The sequence below is a fragment of the Cloeon dipterum genome, chromosome 3 (assembly GCF_949628265.1).
Source record: "Cloeon dipterum chromosome 3, ieCloDipt1.1, whole genome shotgun sequence".
NCBI classification, from domain to species: Eukaryota; Metazoa; Arthropoda; class Insecta; order Ephemeroptera; family Baetidae; genus Cloeon; species Cloeon dipterum.
Genome location: NC_088788.1, coordinates 24,150,713 through 24,175,394, shown reverse-complemented (window position 1 = coordinate 24,175,394; position 24,682 = coordinate 24,150,713). Strand labels below are relative to the sequence as shown.

General features: G+C 36.9%; 3 protein-coding genes across 3 annotated transcripts; all 3 read right to left on the bottom strand.

The window, feature by feature from the left end:
• Positions 1 to 5,293: 5,293 nt before the first annotated feature.
• Positions 5,294 to 8,167, bottom strand: LOC135940745 (alkyldihydroxyacetonephosphate synthase, peroxisomal-like). The gene is made up of 12 exons (XM_065485772.1): positions 8,023 to 8,167; positions 7,873 to 7,962; positions 7,662 to 7,813; positions 7,454 to 7,603; positions 7,245 to 7,396; positions 7,054 to 7,190; positions 6,778 to 6,956; positions 6,591 to 6,718; positions 6,335 to 6,512; positions 6,141 to 6,271; positions 5,968 to 6,082; positions 5,294 to 5,676 (listed from the first exon to the last, which is right to left on the bottom strand). Exons 1-12 carry the CDS (start codon positions 8,136 to 8,138, stop codon positions 5,333 to 5,335), a joined length of 1,872 nt encoding a protein of 623 aa, XP_065341844.1. The 5' UTR covers positions 8,139 to 8,167; the 3' UTR covers positions 5,294 to 5,332.
• Positions 8,168 to 10,037: 1,870 nt separating this feature from the next.
• Positions 10,038 to 18,096, bottom strand: LOC135939967 (alkyldihydroxyacetonephosphate synthase-like). The gene is made up of 12 exons (XM_065484593.1): positions 17,852 to 18,096; positions 16,907 to 16,996; positions 16,695 to 16,843; positions 16,102 to 16,251; positions 15,871 to 16,022; positions 14,177 to 14,313; positions 13,488 to 13,666; positions 13,073 to 13,200; positions 12,495 to 12,672; positions 12,302 to 12,432; positions 12,064 to 12,178; positions 10,038 to 11,261 (listed from the first exon to the last, which is right to left on the bottom strand). Exons 1-12 carry the CDS (start codon positions 17,983 to 17,985, stop codon positions 10,924 to 10,926), a joined length of 1,881 nt encoding a protein of 626 aa, XP_065340665.1. The 5' UTR covers positions 17,986 to 18,096; the 3' UTR covers positions 10,038 to 10,923.
• A 2,139-nt stretch (positions 18,097 to 20,235) lies between these two features.
• On the bottom strand, positions 20,236 to 24,566 carry LOC135940355 (uncharacterized). Its single transcript, XM_065485200.1, has 4 exons — positions 24,212 to 24,566; positions 21,671 to 21,711; positions 21,266 to 21,376; positions 20,236 to 20,660 (listed from the first exon to the last, which is right to left on the bottom strand). The coding sequence occupies exons 1-4, from the start codon at positions 24,451 to 24,453 to the stop codon at positions 20,374 to 20,376; spliced, it is 681 nt and encodes a 226-aa protein (XP_065341272.1). The 5' UTR covers positions 24,454 to 24,566; the 3' UTR covers positions 20,236 to 20,373.
• Positions 24,567 to 24,682: the final 116 nt, after the last annotated feature.

The window sequence follows — 24,682 nt, the reverse complement described above, 5'->3', positions numbered from 1 at the left end:
TCTCTGCGTATGTACAACAAATGCACAGAAAAGCCACGAGTGGCGCATATTTTGCAAATTCATTATTAAAGGCCCCCAAATTTATCATTGCGTGGCCGTTTGCGCGGCGCCGAGTGCTTCGTTGCTGTTTGATATTGCGCGGCTATAAATTGCAGAGGCAATTAAATATTTTTATGATCTATGTGAGAACAGCGGAAATATCAGTGGTGCTGCTGTAAGACCAGGGAGTCAGACTACCATTTCCAGCTATCTCAACTATATCTTAAGGATTTATCAAATTCAAAATCTTTCGGCTGATGTCTCTTGAAATTTTTATGAAAAGGCTTGCAAAGTTAATAAACCTTGATCTGTTCATTTGGTGTACTCTTTGAAGCTAAATTTTATATTCTACTGTAGGTCAAAAAATGTATTAAAAAATATATGAGGCGTTCAAAAGGACTCTAATTTGAAATATTTTCATCAGTTTGAACAAGTTAAGCAAAAAATGTATTTTTAATACAGGATGAGAACGAGAACTTAGGGGAATGATACAGTTTTTCGAGAATGAAAACAAAATATTGAGTTCATAGCATGAAATCGTCAAATTAAAGCCAAGCTTCACAAATATTTGTTATACACAAAAAACTCTGAAAACAGTAATTTTCAGATGGTAAAGCGATGCAGAAAAGCTAAATATTTTTAAAAGCAATATTTTTATTTTAATCGAGCGTTGAATGTTAATTGCATTCAAATAATTAATGGCATATATAAGCATGTCATCTGCATGCCCAATCCTCTCGCTGCATCTGGTGCATAGTTTGGATTAGTCAACTAGAACTTGCTGCGCTCATAAATATAAAGTCGATTTGCGCTTTTTAATGATACGGCGAGCTGTAGGTACTTATGAACGCGCGCGCACGAATAATGGTTTGTGATGGAAAATGCTTTTGTCGCTCGGGCATTGGAAATGATTGAATGAGATTGTGTCGCAAACGGGAAATATTGCATTATCTCCTTAACGTCTGGTGCTGTTGGAAAATATCGTTTGTTGCTGCTGATTAAATTTGTGAGTAATGGCTTTGAATAAGAATTAACCTAATTTCGACCAAATGAACGAATGCATGCCTCACTGGAATTTGGTGCGAGCAGATATTTCCACTCCACTTTGTCAGCACATCAATATTTTTTAAACAAGCTTTTCCTCTTTATCAGCTATGTACATAATCTGCATGTTTTAATAATGATTTGTACCAGTGTACATTTAAAAAGTCTCCAGAGCTGAACGATTGTTGCCATTTTTACTGTTAGAAAATTAGGGCTGGATTCCAACTGTCTGTTTATTTGAATTCAACTATGTAACAGCTGTTTAACAATCAGGTTTATTTACCAAGCCTTAAAGGTTATTTTCTGAATTTTGGTGGCATTCAAACTAAAAAAATTCATGTGAACTCTTGGCTACATTTCGAATAAATTTTTGTTCCAAATTTCCCCTCTTAATATTGGGCTAAAAGATGAAAAAACGATACGTTATGTCATATTGTATAAGTATAATTAGTTAACCCTACAACATAAAAGTTAATGCTGTAATTACACTCGGTTCAGACTGTTTGAAATTAAATTTTCTGCCCCTCGCTGATCTGCATTTAAATACATCGTTCCAGCGGCACGGGGGTCGTTCCCGCACCCTGCGCAGCCAGGGCAGGTTCACCACTATAACACCACAAATCAGCCGCGCAAATTTCTAAACTACCTCTCAGCGTGCAATTTATATCAATTGTTTTAAAACCTCTCGCTATGGCTGCTGCACGCTATGGGTGCCGGGATGAAAAAAGTCAAGTTCTAAAGTGGAATTTATGTGCCACGCGGCACAGGTAGAGAGCGCGAGGTTTGTGTGCTCACGCTGTTATATTGTCTAGTTATCGCCAGAGCGGTGCGGCAATTAATACTCGCGCTCGCGGTATTATGATGTTATTAATCCGGGCGAATTATAAAGGAAGCAGGGAACGTAAAAAGACCCAACACAACGGTTGTTCGCCACACAACCCCATCGACGCTGCTGCAGGAGCAGAGGGTTGCTGAGGTGAGGTGGCCGCACCAAATTGGTCTTTCGCTGATGGATGGAGCGCGGGATAAAACAACGGACGCCATTATATCGATTGTGCGGTCGTGCGATATAAACCATATTCAGCCAATAATGGTTCGGTATTGCTTTAGCGGTGTGTGAGACGAGTGTTCTTAAAAGCCTCGTGCTTTTATTGTCTTCCAAGCATTAACCATTATAGACGTCCCGCTCTATTATATGCCAAATTGAGTCCAAAATAAAACAGGATCAATGAACTCTATTTTTAAGACAGCAAAAACTAGTTATTTAAAGTTCAGTTAAATGTCAGAAATACAGTAAAAGCAGGCCTTTAAAAAAATTATTGCATCCTGGAAGTGACAGATTTTGTTGAAACTAATTAGCTTAACTGCCAACAGCGACCTGGAAGTCATAGGGGCGCACGTCGACAAACATGACAAAGTGAAACAAAAGATATTATTCAAGGTAAGTGATTCAATTGTGCATTTCGAACCCTTTGTCTCTCAAAACATAATGCAGGTGGAAAGTAAAAAATGGAATAAGGAATATAGAGTTGAAATAATTTTCAAAGTAGATTCTGCAGCGTTAAGAACCTAAAAGTTAAGTATTGACTCTTGTAGAGCAGTGACACATTTATTAGAACAGCACTACTTATTTTCACTTAGATTTAGGAAACGCATAAAGGTATAAACCTTTTTACCTCTAAAAGGCCTAAAAAATGAAGCAAAATAAATATTTTCTCTCATAAAAATCTTAACTTCAGATTCACTTGAGTATGTAATGCTAATATTGCTAGAAGCTAATGAAGGCAAAAGTATACAAAGTTTCATAATTTTTTTTAGTTAAAATTAAATTAAGCTTTCTTCTTGTTAAGAGGAAAATTCTATATGCATTCGGAAAGACAAATTGTTCGCTGAGGACTGAGGAAGCTATGCATTTCATTTCAACTGAATAATTGAATTTCTCTTCACACAAAAATTGGAAGATTAACTGTTTAAACTTAAACAGATAATTTCATTAGATTAATTTTGTGCAGCTGAATAAAGAGAACTATCCGACTGAGATGAAGGAAATATAGTAATAATTGATGTCCAGAATTAATCAAAAGAGAAGTCGATTTATTACAATATTAATTACACGTGTAAAATGCAGTGTCTTTCATTGAACGATATCGTGATTCAATCAATAATAAGTTTGTTCTGTTGAAGCTACGAAACGTCTGCTCCTAGTGTTTATTCAGCGCGTTGCAGCTGTGTAAACTTTGCTTGTCTACTCAGTCCGTTTTAAAATTCAATTGCCTTTTGCTATATACAGTATTCGTTTGTTTTGAATTGCATTCTGCGCTGGATAGTGATGTGCAAATTGAAAATTTCCATATTTCCACGAGAAACACTGACTGCAATCGCGCGCTTGAACGAGTGTACAAATATGGAGTGTGATTAGAATGGAAATGCATTGCGCGCACCTAGGCACATACACAAAGGCGCTAGTTCTCCCGCGAGAGCTAAATCGCAGCAAAAAGAAGAGCCAGCGCAGCCGTTTCATGCAAACTGTGGGTAATATATAAAACGCCGACAATATCCCAGTGCATTCCTCGCTCTGCCCGGTGAGATCTTTACTTTTTGCCAGCCGTGGCTTTTGCGGAAATAGTTGCGCTGGCAGCGACGCGCTGCGGCCCGAGAAGGTTGTTAGCATCATATTTTTGCATATCCGCGGAACGTGCTCGTGTTAACATGTGAGAGCACCACTCTCGGCTGGAAACGCGTCAGCAGCCCTCTGGGAAATTATTCTTCGCAATCGCACACATGCATGGGAAAGCATAGTTCTGCAAGCGAGCACTTTAAAAGCTGCATATTATTTCACGAATGATTAATCCCAAGAAAAGATTTAGGTCCGTGTTTTGAAAATTTTGTTGGTTGTTTGTCTAAGAAAAGATGAACACCGGTAAAAACATTTTTTTAAGACAGTGGAGATTCGAGTTTAATTTTCCGGCTGGTCTATATTATTTACTTCTAAAACCATCTATATCTCTCTAAGTTTGATGAAAAATCCGAGCGAAATGTCACTTTTTTATAAAAATATTTCCCTTCGTGCGCCTAAAGGCAATTTTTGTTGTTTGTTACTGTTGTTTCGGAAATATTCTTTGTTTGAAAAAAGGATCACTATTTTTTTATCAATTATCTGTAATTTTTTCTGAAAACGCTTAGGACTAACTATTTTGCTCAAAATATGCAATCCCTGACAAACGGTAAAATTACAATAATTTCCCAACAGTTTTTCCACCTCCTAACCCCTAAACTTCTAAATTTTATAAACCAGGCCTCCTTACATTTCTTGCATTTCTTGAATACCATACTTCCCAAAATAGGAAACCAATTCATAACTGCCAGACAAATATAAATGACTTGAATATTTCAATTTCACATATTTATTTATATTTTATTATAAATAATTTTTAAATAAACATTTTAACTGAACTTTAGGACGGAAACTTGAATTCCAAAGTTTATCGATGTTTCTTTGCTCGAGAAGAGGTTATTTTTTCACTCGAAACTCTCAGAGATGTCAAGTACATGAGTATAAATGGGAAGCAAGTTTTCGTTACTGATGTAAAAATTAACTCAAATTAGAAATCCTGCATGAAACGTATTAATTGCAAAGCCGCAAATTAAATGTAGCTTCACAGTGCAGGGCTGCAGCGGATTTGCGCACCGTTCTCCTTCTCTAATGGAAAAAGCTATATAGTCATTACACGTCACTTGCAGAAAGTGCCACCGCCGCTGCTGCTGCTTTGTTCGGCACGGACGCTGCTGTTTTTATTTAAAAAGAAGACGCCCCGAGCTTCTTCTGGTTTGGCGAGCGCAGGACGTAAGAGAGAAGGGTTGCTCTGCTACTAATTGAGTGAAACTTTTTTGCGCCGGTTCGCTGTATCAAGCTGCGGCCGACCTCAAACTGACATCTCATTTCCTCAGCCTGTCACTTTTCTTTTTAAGTTCAATCTCCTTCCGACGGGATCCTATCTTCACACATAGCGAGATATTTCTGTACGGCACAGTAGTAGGGGGTATTTTCTATAGAAAATCGATAGATAATGTTCGTATTCTAAAAACAATAATTTTGTATGCATCATCCCAATGAATTAAATTAAATCAAGGTTTACTTTAAAAGCTCAGCAAAAATTTAGGAGTTTTTCTTGTCAAAAGAAAATTTTATCGCATTATATTGAAAAATCAGTTTATTCAGAAATCCATTAGCCTGCTCCAGTTTTCAATTTCAAAGCTTGCTGCTCGTGATCTCAGCAGGCAGCACAATGTTCTGGACAGCAAACACGTTGTTGGGATCAAGTGTTTTCTTGATTGCCGAGTACAACCCGACAGCGGTCGGCGATATTTGCCTGGGCACCCACTTGCGTCTCTTTTGGCCAACCCCATGGTGGTGCGAAATGTTGCCTCCGCAGGCAATCGCTTCGTCTCTGGCCCGGGATTCGATTTGCTCGTAGACGCGAAGGGCATCGACAACACCAGCCGCGTTGAACGCAAAGTAGAAGTAAACGCACGCACCTGTATCGTACACTTGGGTGACTCGGCAGCAAACAGACAGGTGCTTCAGTCCCTTCTCTGAAATGTTTGATTTAAATCCGGGGAGTTAAAAAATAGATATAATTACAAATTTATTGACTTATGACAAGAATAAACAAGGATATATGCATATACATACAAATTTTAATATGCTGCAACTCTAAAAAATTATGCTAAAAAATAGGCCTGCATTAAGTCATTGCAAATATTTGAGTTCTAGAAAGTCCTGGATATTTTACACCGCATTGCTATTGCTCCATATATTGTGCGAATTTATATTTCAAACAGCTAAATTCTAGAGCAAAACACAAAATTAAAATGCAAATTCACCTTTACTTTCCTCTGCCACTACACTTTTCACGTTTTGGCAAAGTTGCAATACTCGATCCCATGGAACTGACGTTTCAAACGAGTCGCTCAGCATTCCTAAATTAAGGCAAATGTCCTAATTTAAACATTGGCTGAGTTATTGAAATTCTTCTCAACCATTAATTCGCAGTTACCCTCATATATCCGATGGTGGACGTCAGCAAATAGCCTCGTTCACCGTTTTTTGCGCCAGCAGAGACACCTCCGTACTTTACCACGAGTTTTTCAATTTTGACCTTGTTTATTGCCACTTCATCTTTGAAGCCTTAATAAAAGACAAAATTTCATAGATGAAGCAGTGAATAATAAAAGTGAAAAATACGATCACCTTCAAAGACCGCTACTGCAAAGCTCATTTCATCCTCATTTATGTTTGCGATTGCACTTAATGCAATCAATTTCAGCTTGTCAACAATTTCACCGATAAAAGTCTGCTCTTCTTTCATTATTAGTCCCATTCGAAATTGCATGTTGTCCATCAGTCTCAACGACGCCGGTTGAATATTCTAAATTCAAAGCATCACAATAAATTAATCGTTTAATGTGATAGCTTTCAAAATTATATGCTCTGAAATCCTCTTTACCTTCATAGCAACGTCATGAGTAAATTTTACTCCCGTTTCAAAATCTGGGAAAACGAACGAAGCATACACTTGAAGTTGAGGCAAGTGCCGGACTTTGAGGCAGACTTCTGTTATCACACCAAGAGTACCTCCGCATACGAATAATTACAAATTAGAAAGTCGCTCTGCTTTGTGAGGAAAATTATACCTTCGGAACCTAAAATTATCTGGTTAAAGTCTATTCCGCAAGAAATGCGAGGACCCCTGCTTTCCTTTTCAAGTACACCAACTGCTGTCACGAATCTGATGTGCACAACAAGGTCTTCAATATTTCCGTATCGGTTTTTCTTCATTCCGGATGCACGCGTTGACACCCATCCACCAACACTTAAAGTGAAATTAAACATAAATATTGACACATTTTTTTTAAGTTTCTTTCTCGCATAGTCAACATGTTTTTGCTATTTTAATTAAATTTGATTACCTCGAAAATTCTAATGAGTCTGGATCGTGTCCAGTTGTAAAACCCTCTCTAAAAAGCTGTTCTTCCAAATCCTGACCTGTAATTCCGCTTTGCACGCAAACTGTCAGGTTGCGTTTGTCCAGCCACAATATTTGATTCTGAAATATTATTTTGGCGTGTTCGTTATTTGTAATGTGGAGCTTGGAAATCACCATTTGCGAAGTATCGAGCGAAACAATCATTCTGGTCTCATTTGGATTGCAAGTCACAGCACTGGTCACATTAGTTCCGCCGCCGAAAGGAATAATTACAATATTGCATTTGTTGGACAAATCTACTATTTTCACAACGTCCTCGTGGCTGTCTGTTGCAAAATTTGTTGTTTTAATTATAGAATTACTGAGTGGAGTTCTTGCCTTACTTGGCCAAACCACTAAATCAGGTAGTCGGGTGATTTGGTACTGACGCGCATTCATTATATCGCTCATGGCCTGGCCGTGACTGCGGAAAAATCGATCTTCGCCGTCAGTTGAATATACGATTTGCAATGTAAGCAACCCGTCAAGGAACTCTGAAATATCAGTGCTGAAATATTAAAAGGCTTGTGTTTTAAATCAAAAGATTAATACCACTGTCAAGAAAAGGGCCTGGAAAGTTGGAAATTTCAGGATTTTCTGGTGGTTCTGGGATATTCTCTACCTCATACAAGTCGATGCCCCAAACTTGCTGAATCCACTCCCTCACCTTCTGCGACACCTGACTGATTTTCACCAGTGGATACCTAATATATGTAACACAGGTTACAGGAAAAATTTTAACGAAAAATTTTAACTAACGAACCTGTTGCTCGTGATAAAAAGTTTGCCTCTTTGAGTAACAATCACCTTAGTGTCTTTATAACCCCAGCCGTGCCATTTAAGCAATTCTTGCCTTTAAAAACAACAAAAGGTTAGATATTTCTCTTAAGCTTCAATTTAGATTAAAGCTTACCTTTTCAAAGGGATCGACCCGCTGGATTTGCGGTTGTTCTCTACATCATCAAAATAATCCAGCCTTTCGCATTCTCTATCAGAGCCGGCATTCAGCCCATGTAGTTCGCTATCCATCACTCGACTGAGATTTTGCTTTGACTTCTGCTTTGCTTTTATTCTAAAGTATTTTTTTTTCATTTGCCATATGCTGCGAGAGCCGAGTGCAAATATTTGCTTTACACGATTAGCTTTCTTACTTGTATAAGTCACTGCCGCATCATGTTGTACATATTTTAACTCTGTATTGATTAAGCTGATTCATCTCTTATTCTTGATGGAAATAAATTGCATAAAATATTAAATATAATCTGATATAACTGGTTTTTTCCATAATCAAATTCCAGAAAAATAAACATAAAAGTATAGCTTTAATCAATGAAGGTGTTTACATGAAATTTAATAACACATATATATTAACTCTATTATTTGCACCATATGTTGCATTCTTGGACGTTTTCTTTCTCTTTTAATATTTTTTTATACCCAAAAGGATAGCCAAAATCGCACCATTTGCGGTTGTCAAGCAATGCGCAATCATTCTTAGTTTGTTCGGGGTCATAGATAGAGCAAAAGTCACATTGGTACCGCTTCAAAACGGAATAATCAAAACGATGTTCAGTGGTCGAATTCACAACCACGTCGCCGTGACAGCCTATAATATTACAGAAAGCCTTTGTTATCCGAAGAGACGTATTGCAAATAGGATGGTTCCAGCACCTGGCCAGATGACAATATCAGCCACTCGCTCGATTTTTCCGATTTTCCTTTAACGAAGATGAATGATGTCTCAAGAATGTGGCTGTGCCCGCGAAATAAGCGGTCGTCGTCTTCGATTGAATAGAAAATATTAGCAGATTTAGAATCCCTTTCATAACGTTATTCGTTCTCAATCTCAATCAATAAAACAAATTTCTATTAATATTTTTTCTCTTCAGTGAAATTTATGCTCCAATTTTATGTTTACTAATTTTGTGACCTTTAGGCTAAATACCAGACTCCTTTGTCTAATCTGCACATTTTTTCTAATTTAAATAGACTAAATGGAAGTTGAACTCAATTGAGACCCACCAATCATAAAAATTATCTCAAATCCATTTATCAAAAGAAAAGTAATGGAAAATTAATTGAAAATATATCATGGATTAACTAACAAATTTGTTTGGATCAAATTACCATCGCGGACAGTTGACTCTGCTGTTCCCATTTGCGGCGTATCGGGGGCTCGAATTGTGGTTTCATTTTGGTTAAAGTTTAACTTGTTACTCAAAACCACCTCTCAAGCTCGCTCAAGCGGCAGACGTGCATGATAGGGAATACCTACGCAACCAGTCAGTGAATCATATGAATTAAAGACCACTATTTTTGCAAGAAGTGCCTGTCGGCCACTAGCAATTCGCACATGTCCAGTCGCGCCGGCCTTGGGCTACTTATTTCAGCTGTATCTAAATGTTGACACACAAACTTTTTTATAACGCTTTAGGTGCAATCTGGTATACATATTGCAAATTAATGTCAAAGCAGTAATAAATTAAGTTGTATTAATTACAAATTTCAGCAGTGGCTCGAAAGGTTTCGTCAGAAATTGTGTGATACCATGGAAATTGATTACTTTTCGCTCTCCATTAATGTTGAGGCGCGTATCGCAGCATACGGTTTGGTTCCCAAAACCTGTTTGCGCTCAAGATATTTTGGAAGCGAGAACACCTGAACGCGTGTTTCAATACTTCATGGTTTTATTAGTCACATACGGTGGGCTCAAGTATACCTATTGCGTCACTCTTTGGGAAAATTTCTCTTGAAGTTAACATAACCAGGTTTGTTTATTAGCTCTGTATAAACCAAATGGTGCGAATACATTAAGGAATCTAATTTTTTTTCGGATTACAATTGGGCTTCTCTGAGAAGGTTTAATACTTTGATTTAAAAATTACAGATTAGTATTGTCAGGGGCAGTATTGTGCATGCCAATTTGTGTTTGGAATAAATTAAATATATTTTGGTTTTAAATTGTATGTAAAAGTATTTTTTAAAGAAAATAAAATACACTCCTGTAGTGTTTGTCATAAAAAATTGTAATACATACAAATTCATAATTTTAGAAATCAGACATTATATAATTTTGATTCAAGTTTGTTTTTCAGTGCAAAATATTTTTTCCTGCACCGAGTTCAGTTGTAGACTCCAACAGAACTGCTGTCAGATATATAATATCCTGAAAAATGTTTTTTTGTGAAATCAGTCTACATGGTAAGCACTACCTTAAACTGCAAATTATGAATGATCGTTAGTTATCAAAACTATATTTTAACATTTTAATTTAACTATTTATTTAGCCAAACAAATGCTTTTAAGAAAATGAGTTTAAGGTCATACAATTGTATAGAAAATCAGAAAAATTGCAAAAAAGTCAACATTAAATAACAATAACTGTGTCATAATGTTATTTTGAAGAGCTAGACCAATTTTTACTAATATTTATAGTTTTACAGTTAAGCATTATTTAAAACAACAAATCAATACGTAACTATTGCCTATTGATTAATTAGCTATCGCATGATTTGATTGCAGAGTCAAAAAATTAAAACCAGATTTTTTAATAAAAACTTGAGCAAAATATAATATTTTATTTTTACACCGCTGGAAGCCTCTGCATAAAATATATTTGGAAAAAATTTATGAGCATTATTTTAAACAGCGGTGTTTTACATACCTGTAATGTAACATGAACAAGGCAAATTCAATTCTAATAAGTAATAATCCCTAATTTGAAGAAAAGTGATCATGGTTAAATTAAAGCACTCTAAACAGGTAGAAAATGAAACGAAAAGCTATCACATTTCAACAAACAAACAAAACGAAATTAGAGACTTGATTTCATGTCGACAAGATTACCACTCGCGAAAATGTTTTTCGGGTCGATGTGCTGCTTGACGGCGCGGTAGAGATTGACTCCAAGCGGCGACACCTGCTTCGGCAGCCACTTTTGGCGCTTCTTGCCGATGCCGTGGTGATGCGAAATGTTGCCGCCGCATGCGATCACCTCGTCTCTGGCCACCTCCTCAATCTCGTCATATACTTTGAGGGCCTTGTGGAAATCCATGATTCCGCGGTGGAAGGCAAAATAAAAGTAGACGCAGGCTCCGGCATCGTAGACTTGCGTAACGCGGCACGACGTCTCGTGGTGCGTGATCCCCCGGGCTGTGCGAGCGGAGTAATATGTATATAAGAACTCTAGATCCCGATATTTTGCATAACATAAAGTGTAACGGATTATACAAATTTATGGCCCCTAGAAAAATCTTTATTATGTATTGTATGACATGTAGAAAGGAGTGGTCACATAGACTTTCTCGTTTCTCATAAAATCCGCTCGTTAGTTGAGCAAAAATAGCATGATATAAAAATATTTTCATGATAAAATCTTATTTCATCTTTTGGGATTAAATTTCTTTTCAAACCGTGTTTTTTGTCAGTGATAAATTTATTATTGCTTCGATAAAAGAGAATTTTGCGGTGGTGATGTGTGTGGTTGCTAACTTTGTACCCATATAAACCAGGCGTTCAAGTAGAATTGAAAACAAACTTTTTAGGTCAGATATATTTCCTCGTGTTTTTGCTTTCGTTCTGTGCAGTATCGAGGCACATTTAGAATCATTGCCGTGGACTAATGACTCCTTCACAAAACGCAAGTCATATTTTTTGCATCACCGATCTCATTAGTTGGTAAATGTGGTGTGCCAGTTATTCCTTACACGTCAATTCTTATCTCCTGTTTCAACAACCGCAGCCCGTAATAAATTATGGCCCTATTGTTTGCTTCTCAAAACAAGAGATCGACACTTCAATTGAAAAGGTGCCAATTTTTTGTAACAATTTATCACTGATTAAAATTTGGAACACATTCCATTTGGTAAAAACTTACAAGTAAAATGTAATTAAGTATGATGGGGCCCGTTAGAATAGTCTTAGGATTGCTATGTAAATTTAACTGATGTCTCACCTTTGCATTCCCTGGAGATGGTATTTTTCACACTGCGGCACAAATTAGCACACCTGTCCCACGGTACTGACGTTTCAAAGGACTCCGCGAGCACACCATAATCTATGCACGCGTCCTAACATCATTTGACATGCTTATAATTAGTATATGAATAGTTGGTTAAAAATGCTAATCTTAAGTTGAGAATAATCTCTAACAGTTAAAGAGCAGAAAAAAATGATATAATTAATCCTCTTACTCTGATGTAGGCAATGGAGAACGTAAGTGTGTAGCCTCTTTTTCCATTCTCATTGCCTGCGTCAAGGCCCCTGTATTTCTCAGTCATCTTCTTAATTCTCGTCTTTTGTAAGTGGACGTCCATTTTGTCTCCTTTTTTTCCCGAAAAAGTTGGGTGGGAATTAATAAATTCAAATTCTAGGTGGTTATCTAACCTTCGAAAACAGCTATCACCACGCAGAGCTTGTCCTCTGCATATCCAGCTATTGAGTGCAGATAGAACATTTTGATGGAGTCTAGAATGGAACCAAAGATGCCTAAGCTGTCTTTGTAAATTTGCCCCATTCGGTACTGCTCATTGTCGATTAGCCTAAGAGAAGCTGGTTGAGCGCGCTGAAATTGACATTTTAATTTATATACAATTTAGTGACAAAAAGTAAGCACGTGTGGGTTGTGTGAGTTTTTTTATGAGAAAAAACGAATTTTATATAATAGCACTGGCAAAAATAGAATCAATAGATTTAAAATAAAAATGTGCTGTGGGTTAAATTTTTAATATAACATAAAATATTCATCCACACGTGCGTACCACGTGAAGCGGAATTAAAGCTGCATGCGTTTCACGCACACAAAAGAATTGGTCGGCCGTAAAAATCTCTGCCTGAGTGAAGTTGCAATGCATGGATGACTGTTAATTTCAGAGTGAAAATATGAGTTTGTCCATCTCATTATCCATGCAGAAAATCATCCGCTTTGTCCGCACGCGCTTCGTGTTCTTAGTTTTTTCACTCACCTTGAGAGCAACCTCTCGCATGAAATCAACTCCGTATTGGAACTCCGGAAACACATATGAAGCAAAATCCCGTACTTCAGGCACCGGCCTCACTTTTATTATTACTTCAGTAATAACTCCCAGAGTGCCTGAAATTAAATATGATTGATTGTCCAGAAAAAGCGACAAGTTTGTCTAGTTAAATTAGATTTGTGTGTCTGTATCCCTCTATAGTGGTTAATTATTTTCGATGCAGGACAGCTTTTATGAATGGATTGGCACACAGTAGGAAAATCATGCCCATCATCTTAAATCTATTGTACAAGATTTTATTACATCTATAGCCATACTTGGCGTACAAGGAGCTGCGTGAGTTGCAAAACCTACGATTGCCTTTCAACTTTCAACGCCTGCCTGTCGGTGACTATTAGCGTACCTTCAGAGCCGAGTATGATGTGATTGAAGTCAGGCCCACTGGATATTCTGGGGCCTAAACTCTGCTTTTCCATCACTCCAGACGGGGTCACGAATCGGATGTGCACCACCAGATCTTCGATGTTTCCGTACTGGTTTTTCTTCATGCCTGATGCTCGCGTTGACACCCACCCGCCCAGGCTGAAATGAATCGATTTGGCAAAACGGCAATTCAATTAGTTTCTGTTTTGGCCTAAATATGAATAATTTAGAAACCAACACGAATTTTGCAACTGTATATTCTATTTTAATAGAGGCAGTAAAACCTTTTTCCGCGTTCGCGTTTATTAAAGCTGCGAAATTAATTTAAGTCGGTCAAGTTTATTAGAGACAGAAACGAAGCATTTGATTGCAAAAAGTATCATTGAGGAAGTACACCAATGAACTTTCATCAAAATTATCTCCTCCATAATTCATTTTAATATGAAAGTTGTCTAAGGCCGAGAATTCACACGTGCGTTTCTTAGCATAAATTTAATAGCAGAGAGAAGGTTATTGGCTTCCCACAGGCGCAACGCCGGCCAGGTCGAAAATAGAACGCCTAATCGTAAAACAGCACCGTTTGCACAAAAATTGGTGCCATTGGAAAGGCTAAATTATACTTTTATTATCTAGTGCGAAAATGCTTCTGACGTGAGTTGTATCATTCACCTTGAAAACTCTTGTGAGTCTGGTTCGTGTCCGCTCATCACTCCATGCTTGCTCAATTCCCTCTCCAAGTCCTGCCCGATGATTCCTGACTCACAGCAAGCTGTCATGTTCGCTTTGTCCACCCACAAAACACGACTCTATGGATGAATTATTATTTTATCGTCAAATATATATGATAGTACTGAAAAAACTAAATTTAATACAAATGTAGTATATTTTCTAAGTTTCATTTTCAAATTTCTTAGAAGTTTCTGCGGCTTTTTCCAGTCGGTGTTTTCATCCAAATGAGAAAAAATCACAAATAAGGAATATTCTTCCTTGACAGACAGTAAAATATTTCCACTATTCAAAAATTATAATTACTATTGTATATTTATAGGTCAAGAAAAGGAATACAATTAAAAAATATGCTGGATCATTGAATTTTGTTAAAGACACACGTGTGTGCTAAAGAAAAATCTTTCTCTGGTCACACACAGCAAGTCAGGTGGTTATTCAAAATAAACAGCTCAGCAGAAAATCTCGTGCGTAGCTGAATGAACTCGGTGTATTTGCTAATGACGAGCCCTGTTCTCAATAAGCAAACGCACACGGGCGTTTGTTTTGTTGGTTTAAAATGTTAGCAGCGGTACAACTTTCTCCCGCTTTAAAGAATACGCCAACTCTCAAATAAAGATGGTAATAATGGAAGCGGACAATCACGACCCAAGCTCGCGGATCATCAGCATTCCTGCGAACTGCATATCTCTCCACCGCAATTGCCGCGCACCGTAAACAAAACCGATAAATCATGTTGGCTGGTTGTTGGGAAACTTTAACGACCGCAAATGAAGAATAGAGAAACGAAAAAAGCCGCGGTATGCGTATTGGCTAAGTGTTTGCATGATTGATTATAACCAACTTTTACTGGCTGTCAGAGCAGAGTAGATATGGACACGCAGCATAATATTCATTGTCGTCGCCATTACAATCAGTTATCGGGGAGAACAAATGGAAACACATAGTCAGGAGGCAAAACACAACGCAGAGCTCATTATGTGCATTGACACGCTCGCCAAGGCTGGAAATTGCGGTTATTATGCCTCGACAAAAAATCTATTGTTTTGATACTTTCATCTTGGCTTCGGCTACCTTTGCGGCTGGTTTCTTCAATATCACTTGCCTCCCTAATTTGAATAATTTATATCTAAATTATCTATAATTCGTTTTTGTCACGCCCGCTGCGTCAAAATCCTTTTTTACTGTCAAATGTGGTTGCCCTGGTGCGAGTTTGATTCAGTAAAAAGATATATAAAATCTCACCAGCCTTGGCAGGATACGTTTTGGAACTGATTATGTAACACTGTTTGCAGGAAATAAAGTACGCTATAAAGGAAATTTTAAGTAGTTGTTGCATTGCACGTTTTAATTTAAAGCAGAGAACGCGTGCATTTCTCAACTTAATTAAGTTAATTTGACAAGAGCTCAACTATTCTGTCAAGAAGATTGCAATATAAGCAAAATTGCGTGCGAATGTGAACTGCGCAAAGTTAAGCAGCGCAAAACGCTTTTAGCTTCAAATTATAATTAAAGGCCGTTTAGCTCTTATCTTTGTGCACTAATGAGTTACGCGGCGCCTTCCGAGATCAGCCTAGCGTAAATCTTATCACGGCGGAGGCATTACTGCACTCAACAAAAGAAAGCGTATTTTTCACCATCTGCGAAGTATCCAGCGACACGATCATCCTCTTTTCCTCCGGGTCGCAGGTGAGGGCAAGGGTCACATTGGTCCCTCCTCCGAACGGAATAATCACAACATTGTGCTCAGTGGCCAAATTCACGATTTTCACTACGTCATCGTGACAGCCTGGGGACACACAGAAAGGCGAAAAGTGCTTCACGTGTTTCTGGCAGATTCGGTTCGTTTTCACAAGATTAATGCTCACCTGGCCATACAACGACGTCGGGGACTCTCTCGATTTTGCCCGTGCGTAGATGAATGATGTCGTCGAGCGTGTGTCCATGTCCGCGGAACAAGCGATCGTCGCTCTCCATTGAGTATGAAATGTTGTGGCTTTGCAACCCTTTCATGAAATCTAGCCGTGCATAACAAAATTAATAAATAACTCACTATTAGACAGTTTATTAGCCAATATCTCAAAACGTTTCAAATTATCAACTAGGAAATAGAATAAATTATAATAATAACACACTTTTTGGACAAGCAACTGTTCATATTAAAAAATTTTATTTTTTAAAACTTAAAGGAAGAAATGAAAACATATTTAAGTCGAACTTAAAAAATGGTTCTGCCCTATAGGGATTTTAATCAGGATCGGCGGCAAAAATTTGGCAACTGAAGAGGAAAAAATTTGCCCAACACAGTAACGTGCGAAATAATTTTTATCTCCAAATTGTTTGATTTTAGCCCTTTATTCTACTCAAAAACCACACAGAAAAGAGCCATTTTGTAATTTCTCTTAAATAATTTGACAGAATGTGAACATATAAAAATGGATCATTATATTTATTGACTAACCCTCATTAACTATGGGTTTGCTGATTTCCATCTGTGGTGTCACTGGTGAGCGAACCATCTTCGATTCATCATACAAGTCCATGTTGAGCTTGTCCCTCAACCACAAACGCACTGATTGGTTCACATGTTTATTTTTCATGTGCGGATACCTTAATTCGATAAAAAATTTCCGAATTATATCTAAGCAAATAAAGCATTATAGAAGCACAAACCTGTCACTTGTCATGTAAAGGTTTCCGTTTGATTCACAAACCACGATGGTGTCGTTGTAGCCCCAGCCGCTCCATTTGAGAGCAGTTTGTCTGGACGTCAAAAGGTTATTTAGGGGTTTTAAAGAATGAAACCATTATGATTAATTATTATTTCTCATGACGACATTCTTTTAATTTTATGTTGGTGGTGAAATATTGGTTCTAATGGCAGGGAATTGTTACGTCGAGATTGCTATAATTTAATAAATCGGTCAGCATAGAATTTTATTTAATCTTATTATTTTCGAACTGACCGTTATTATTAATTAGCACAGCTGTATTTTGCTCAAGGTTTAATGGCGATCCGATCGTTTTTTGCTATGCGTAAAACCCGTTTTTGCGGTTTGCTCCAGTGCTTGCGCCTAAAAAAAGTGAAGGTGGAAATGTTGTAAGCGCAGCAGGCGTTCAGATTGGAGTAAAACGAGTAAAACGTGAGTATTATATAAGCTTCATAATTTTTTAGGGTGATTTTTAATTTTAATAATGCAATTAATTATTTTTTCGACTGATGAGAGCTTAAATTTGATTAATTTAACAGATCTTGAAAGATTTGCAAGCAAATAAATAAACGTCAATACCTATTGCACAGCTATTTTTAATAATTTTCTATTGAAAATATGAAAAAATAATAATTGAATAACTCGATGAATGAGTTTCGTACATCTTTCTAAATAATTTAAATAATTATTTCGTGTTCAAAATTGATAAAATTAATCTCTGCTAGACTAAAGGCGTAAATTTAAACACATGCTGTGACTACGTCATGTTTTTCGTATTTTATGTAAACATGTGGTGTAATTTAAAGTGAATAATATTTTATTATCAAGTCAGATTTTGAAAAATTTACCTCTCGAAATCTTTAATAATTTAATTGACTTAAAAATAAAAACTGAGCAGGCTACGTACTTTTTTTTAGGAATAGTGTTCACTGTCCTTTCTGGTGTGATGATAGAATTTCCAGAATTTTTCTCTTGAGAAGCGCAGGCTTTGATCCTCATGACCGACGGTGGAGATTCATAACCATGCCCAGTGGTGTCCATGGTGCGACTGCACTCTAAAAAGACTCGAAGTTCGTCAGGTACTTACTGGGCCCTTGCTGCTGGTTTGAAAAAAGGTGGGAGGTACGAATAATAGATATAATACACTCCAAGACTCAACTGAAACGATTCTTTTGGGAAACGGAGGGGATACTCGCCAAGCACCACACACAGCGCCGCCAAAAGCACCTATACCTGATTTCGCATTCCTCTCCTCGTCGCTGACCGTTATAAGTGTGCCATTGGGTAACATTTATTGCAAAAATAAAGAGTTTATTATTTAGATTTAAATTTTAAAGGTAATCAATATTTTTTTTAAATAAATTTTGAAACAAATTGTGGAAAAATTTCCTAGTTGGATGAGGAAATTTTTCATTTGCATCTACAGCATGGAATATTAACTTCAATTAAACATCTGATAAATTACAATTAATTATTTCTAATGAGATCATACACGGTCATTAATGACAACATACCCTTTTCAAAAGACTTTTTGTTCAACGAGTATTATGTGTCAAGCGTTGTTGTTTACGTTTCTGATCAGTAAATTTTGTTAGATATTATATGTGCAAACAGATGATATAATTTTCATATATAGAGACGGTCATTATTTTCATTATAAATACAGCCCTGTATATTTCAGTATCAAATTTGTATCTAGGCATTGGGGACCAAAGTCGGTGTGAGTAGACAGAAAATTAGGGAATTGCACCCTGCCGTTTCCAATGATTTTTAACTTCGAGAAAAACCTGTGCCAATAACAGTTTATCTTTCGCCAATTACTTTAAATTAATTGGTACTTGATATTATTTTATACTTATATACTTCTGAATAAAAACTGACGTGAAAAATGCGTAATTTCTATTTTACAAAATAAATTTGTATGCTTAAAATAATAAATCAATAAAAGTTAAATTGATTTCAGGCAAGGGCTTGTTGATGCTGATGTCCTAATGAAAAAACATCGTTCTCTAATTTAGTATCAGATTATTTATTTCCTAAATTATGACTCTTACGCGATTTTTCGCATTTTGCAAGTCAAAGGCTAAAAAGAGAGAGGATGGATGTTGCTAAAATCTTCACTAGATGGAGCTGTAATCCTTTCCATGCAAAAGGTGTGATGGTCTTAGGCTATTCCACTGCTCCCTCTGGAGGAAGCTATACCATCTGAAAATTCTTGAGACCAGAAGAAAAAAATTACTTCACCATCTGCTATCGCCACAAAGCGGATCAATTTTATGTTTCTGGTAGAACTTATACACTGTTTTTTATTTCTTGTCAGAGACCAAGACAAAATCTTGTGTTGGTTTGTGTCCTTTTGCATTTGCGGAAAGCTCCTACAAACATTTTTCATTTTTAATTTATTTGGACTTATCACGAAACAAGTCGAAAAATTATCTAAACAAAACACATATGCCTATGTGAAAAAAACTATAATGTCAACTTCTTTGCGAGCACTTATATTTAAACATTTTAAAATTTTGCGGATGTAGATTTATATGATGCATCACTTTTCATGCGGTTCAAGATGCTCTGATGATTTATTTCATATTAACACCTCTGCTGCTGTGAACATCATCTAAGGCTGTATTACTTCTAATTCAAGGTTATTATGTATGTACATGTATTAATTTGAATGAGCTCGCACATTCACTCAAAAATATCAAACCTCTCTGCTTTTTTTCTTTATATCCCTGTCCGAGGACCGGGAAGGGCGCGGGTCCCAATATCACCGCGAACGGATAACATGGGCGCACCAGGCCGCACAGGGACCCAGCCCGCTGAAGGGCAACCTGCCTCCACACAGAGGACTTTTTGAAACGCTAGACGTTCGTCCCGTGATGCCAAATCACGCATGCTGGAAAGGTGCAAACCAGCAAGACAAGTAGCGAGTTTGCCTAGAGCTATATAGTCGGCAGGGAGGCTTTCCAGGCGTTCATTTACAAAATAAAGAGATCTCTTGTTGGGATTATATGAACACAAAAGCAGAGAAGGCGAATCATTGCTAATTTTTTCTTCCAATAAAAATTGTGATTTTAACTGACACAAAATCTATTCGAACATTTTACGCTTTCTGCTTCAAATAAGCATCCACCGCATCCTCATAAAAAATCGCTACTATATAGCTTTCACGATTTCAAGTATAAATTCACATTTTAAAGGTAAATTGAATTTAAATATTTTTTAAGCTTGATCGCATTTTTTTATGGTGAACATGTGGATGATAAGGGATATTTAATGATAAAAAATCAATTAAGCATCTTGTACTAGCTTTTTTTAATTAGAGATTACGAGTATAATCTAATTAAAATTAGAAGTCAAAAATCCCATAAATATATACAGTAAGTCTTTTTCACGTGGAGAAGAGATTACATACAGTATGGAAATTTATCACAGTGATGATTTCAGCAAAATTTCATCATTGTACACATGAATATCAGGACAGATGCCACTTTTTTGTAAGAAGCCATAGAGAGCAGGTCTTGGTGGAAAGTCCGCACTCTGAATCACAGCTCCTGGCACAGCAGAAATTCGCTCCATCATTGAGTGAATCAGTTGGTTGATCACGAGTGTTGGTACGTTTGTAGGAAATTTAAAGCTGAAAATCAGATTTGCTCCGAAGGGCGTAGACCGGGGAGAAACTTGACACGAAGCTCCAAAATTAGGAGTACCAGCAGCTACGAAAATATATTTAAAAAATTAATACCAACATATTTTCAAATTTCTCTAGAATTTTTAAAAATGTAATTAACGCAATTTAACTTAAATTTACACTTTTTATGTGTTTTTTTCTTTTTATCCCTGTCCGGGGACTGGGAAGGGTGCGTACTGCACTATCACGAATGCTGAAACCCGGGTCCCAATAACACCGCGAACGGATAACATGGGCGCACCAGGCCGCACAGTGACCCAGCCCACTCAAAGGCCACTTGCCTCCGCACCGAGGAATGCATTGAAACGCTAGACATTTGTCCCGTGAAGCCAAATCACGCATGCTGGAAAGGTGCAAACCAGCAAGTAGCGAGTCGCCTCCCAGCCCGTTGAGCAATTTGAGCATTTCGAGTCACTAAACTAACCACTTTTTGCCATCTCTGACATTGGGTAGCCAGTAACAGAACTCCGAACTGCTCAAATACCTCCCATTGCTTTGACACTCCTGAGAATGCCTTAATAATGCGAGCCAACGGGCTGGTTTTATTTACATTTATTATTAATATTGCTACTTAATCTAAATCGAGCGGAGCTGAAATTTAAAAATTAATTATTATTGCATATTCCTTACCAGAGCATTCGCTTTGAAACAAATCATCGACAATCTTGCACAAACTGGCACACATTTCCCAAGGTACGCATACAGACAAATACCGGTATTCTCTCTCAGTCATCAAGCCACCTGGAAAGTTATATTTTTTAGTTACTCTTTTATTCATCTTCCAAAAATTCTCTGGACTCTGGTCCTTTTTGTTTAGCAAACATGCTATAGAGGAGAAGCGAGTGTTTGATCCTATCCGCCAGTGGAACATTACTTAGCTAAATTGATTGACAAACAATACAAAACTATTCCTTATTATATAATAAGATTGTTTATCTTATAAAAATATACTTGAAATGTTCTAAGATTTATTTATTATTTTTTGCTTGCAAATGTAACGATATATTCTAATTGCTGTGGTTACTTTAAATATACCTCCTTTAGGTGGCTGAATGCGATCGATGTACCTCGGTCCTCTGAAACAAGAAAAACAAAGAAATTTGTTAAATATCATAGCTGCATGCAAAGGGAAAGTTGCGGTGTTTTATTATAGCGGAGGAGGTTACGCAAAAAGTTAGGAATAACTCTTCTATTGTTTGCTTGGTATTTGAAAGTGAAATTTACGAATGACTCTGTGGTTTCTTTTTTGTTAAACCACAGAGTGCGCCTGCTAAAATCACAGACGTGTGCCTGCTGAGTGTTCCTGCATTTGAATGCAAAAAGTATTGACAAAATGTGAAAGAGAGATGCGAGAAAGTAGCAAGTCACCATTGGTCCTATATTTGCAAATGATAGAACAAGATTTCGCTAACTTTAATTCGCAATGTCTTTTGTTTAAATAATCATAGGTCTTAAGAAATTAAAGACACGCATAGTGAGAATTGCAATATTATATTAGCCATTCTATTGGCAAAAATAAAATAATAAATGTAATTAGGGGTTTCCAGCTTAAATAAAGAATAATCAGTTATCAGAATTGTTGTGCTTGATACTCAGTTTGTAATAAAATAGCGGTAAAAGTGCTATCCGTTGATATTTAAGCATAAAAGACGAGAAACATTATCTGATTAAATTAATCGAATTAGCATCGGGAATCCCTAAGTCTATGATAGCTATACCTTCTTGAGAAAGAGTCGCTGTTTATTTTTTGCTTTTAAGAGAATAAATGCCCACTCGTTGAATTCAATGCTGTCTGTACCAAGAATAGCAAGATCTTAAAACTTGCAGGAAAGTGTCATATATCCTCTACTGCATTGTTGTCTTTTAAGGTTGGACTGACGTTCAATTGAAGGATAATTACTCCCACTTCAAGTGCAAAGAAAACCATAAAGATTTACAAGCACTGGCAAGTACCCACAAGTCACGCACGAGAGGATTTGAACGCACGATGCTCAAGGGGTTCATGCCACTCTGTTGTGTATGTGTTATATTCAAACACGCGAGTGTCAGATATATTTTGCATATAAACCTTCTGAATTTCGTTTATATTCCTTCCAGGTAGATTTTTTTGTCGAACTATACGCGTACAGAGATTATAATGACGTGCTAAACTTCAACTGCTTTGAAGAGTTAATCAGAAGTAAAAGGAGGATGTAGACGCACACAGCTAAAAATAGCACGGCACTATAATAATTTATTCAATGCGATTCATCAGCAGTGCAACGAATGCGTTTGTAAGTTGCTCTGCTGATCCGCAATAAAATTACATTTGAATCTGAATTGCAGTCTTGTTTCAACATAAATCAATATTATATTGCGTTCTTTTTGCAGAATACCTTGGGAGGGTTAATTATAGTAGGTATATTTCAAGGGTCTGTCACTGTCATCCAGAGAAATGTCCATACCTACAAATTAATTAGTGAGATAACACCTAGCATTCAACATTATAAGGCCACTCTTGAAACTGTGTCATGTGTCATGCATAAATATCATCGTCAAAATCAGTGAGAGAATTCTCGCTTTCATCTAATGTTGTTTTTATTCACGTGCCAAAGTGTTTGATGGGCATTCATTTAGTCGATTGAATGACTTAATAAGTTTTTGTACGAGCGTATTGTTTAATCGCATTAATTGTTTACTCCGCTTACACATTTGGCAAGGTCTTTAATTGTATTATGCTTGAAGTTGGCAACTCTCCTTGTGTCCCAAAGAATTATTCTTGACCCTTATATCCGGTAAGCAAAATTTTTAACAAAAAAGCAAACAGTTATTGCGATTTTTTACTTTTGTCTTTTTTTTTTACTTTTATCTTTTTTACTTTTAACTCCAAATTAAATTTTTTTCATCCATCATTACAAAACAATGAATTTCCATTCTGATAGGCATTCCTGACAACGATGTTTCAGGTATTAAAAGAATTTATTCTACGCGGGTATAGAAAACGCGTCGATTATTGTTGGGTGTTCGGAACTTGCTAAGCGGCTTTTAGGTTGACCTTTGTCAAGGTTAATATTTGGGAGCCTGCTGAAAAGAAACGTGTCTAGTTTTTCGCTTCGAGGTGTGACAGGAATTTTTTAACTGCTATTATATGCTTTATAAACCACACTATTATTCCATAAAATATTCTGTATTCTATCAAACAGATGCTTTTTGTTTATTAATTTATTTTGAGCAGCCTCTAATACATGCTGCGCTGGATTTTAAGTTAATAGAGCAACAAATCAATTACAAATAAAACCATTAGCTGGTATTTTTTTATTGATTTTTTTTTCGAAAACTGTCTCTAACAATTCTTAAAATTATGTTTGAAATCTGCAGAAATCATAGTGGAATATTATTCCTTTAAATACAACGAGGATATAAAGTCTGTTTCTTTAATTTTATTTGTAAAATTGCCTCAGTTGGTTTGGCGCGTTTTATTTTCAAAGCTTCCTTTTGTTGCAAGTGGAACTTATTAAAATCTGCTAGCAAATTACTCAGAATTATTATAAAAAAAATTATATCAGTGAGATTGAAAACGACAGAAAAAATGCAAACCTGTGAAAGTAGCATTGTGGGTCACTTGGAATAGCTCTTGTCGGCGTCGTTTGCAAGCCGCCAGCAGCTGCAGTCGTCCTTATAACGGGCCTGTTCTTGAGGTCACTCACCTGTTGCCCATTGTTTTTAACCAAATAATTTAACAGTTCTTGCGATATGGACGGCTCCATCCGAACTGAGTGTTCAGTAGAGTCCAGGTCGAACATGGGAGGAAAACCATCGCTGAGAGTCGCAGACAGCATCTTCCTGGAATCTCGTCTTGGCTGAAAAAGGTGTAGTGCGTGGTCTGGCGGCTTTGCCGGAGTGAAATTCTGTTTTCATCCGCGACTCCCCCACCACGAGTAGAATCACTGAACTGGATGGATATTTACAGTAATCTCGCGGGGTATGATTCGACGGCGCACAGTTCCCTTCAAGAGAATGAGTGGTCCTAACAGAAAAAACTATTCTCTCTCTCTCTCATCTTATCTG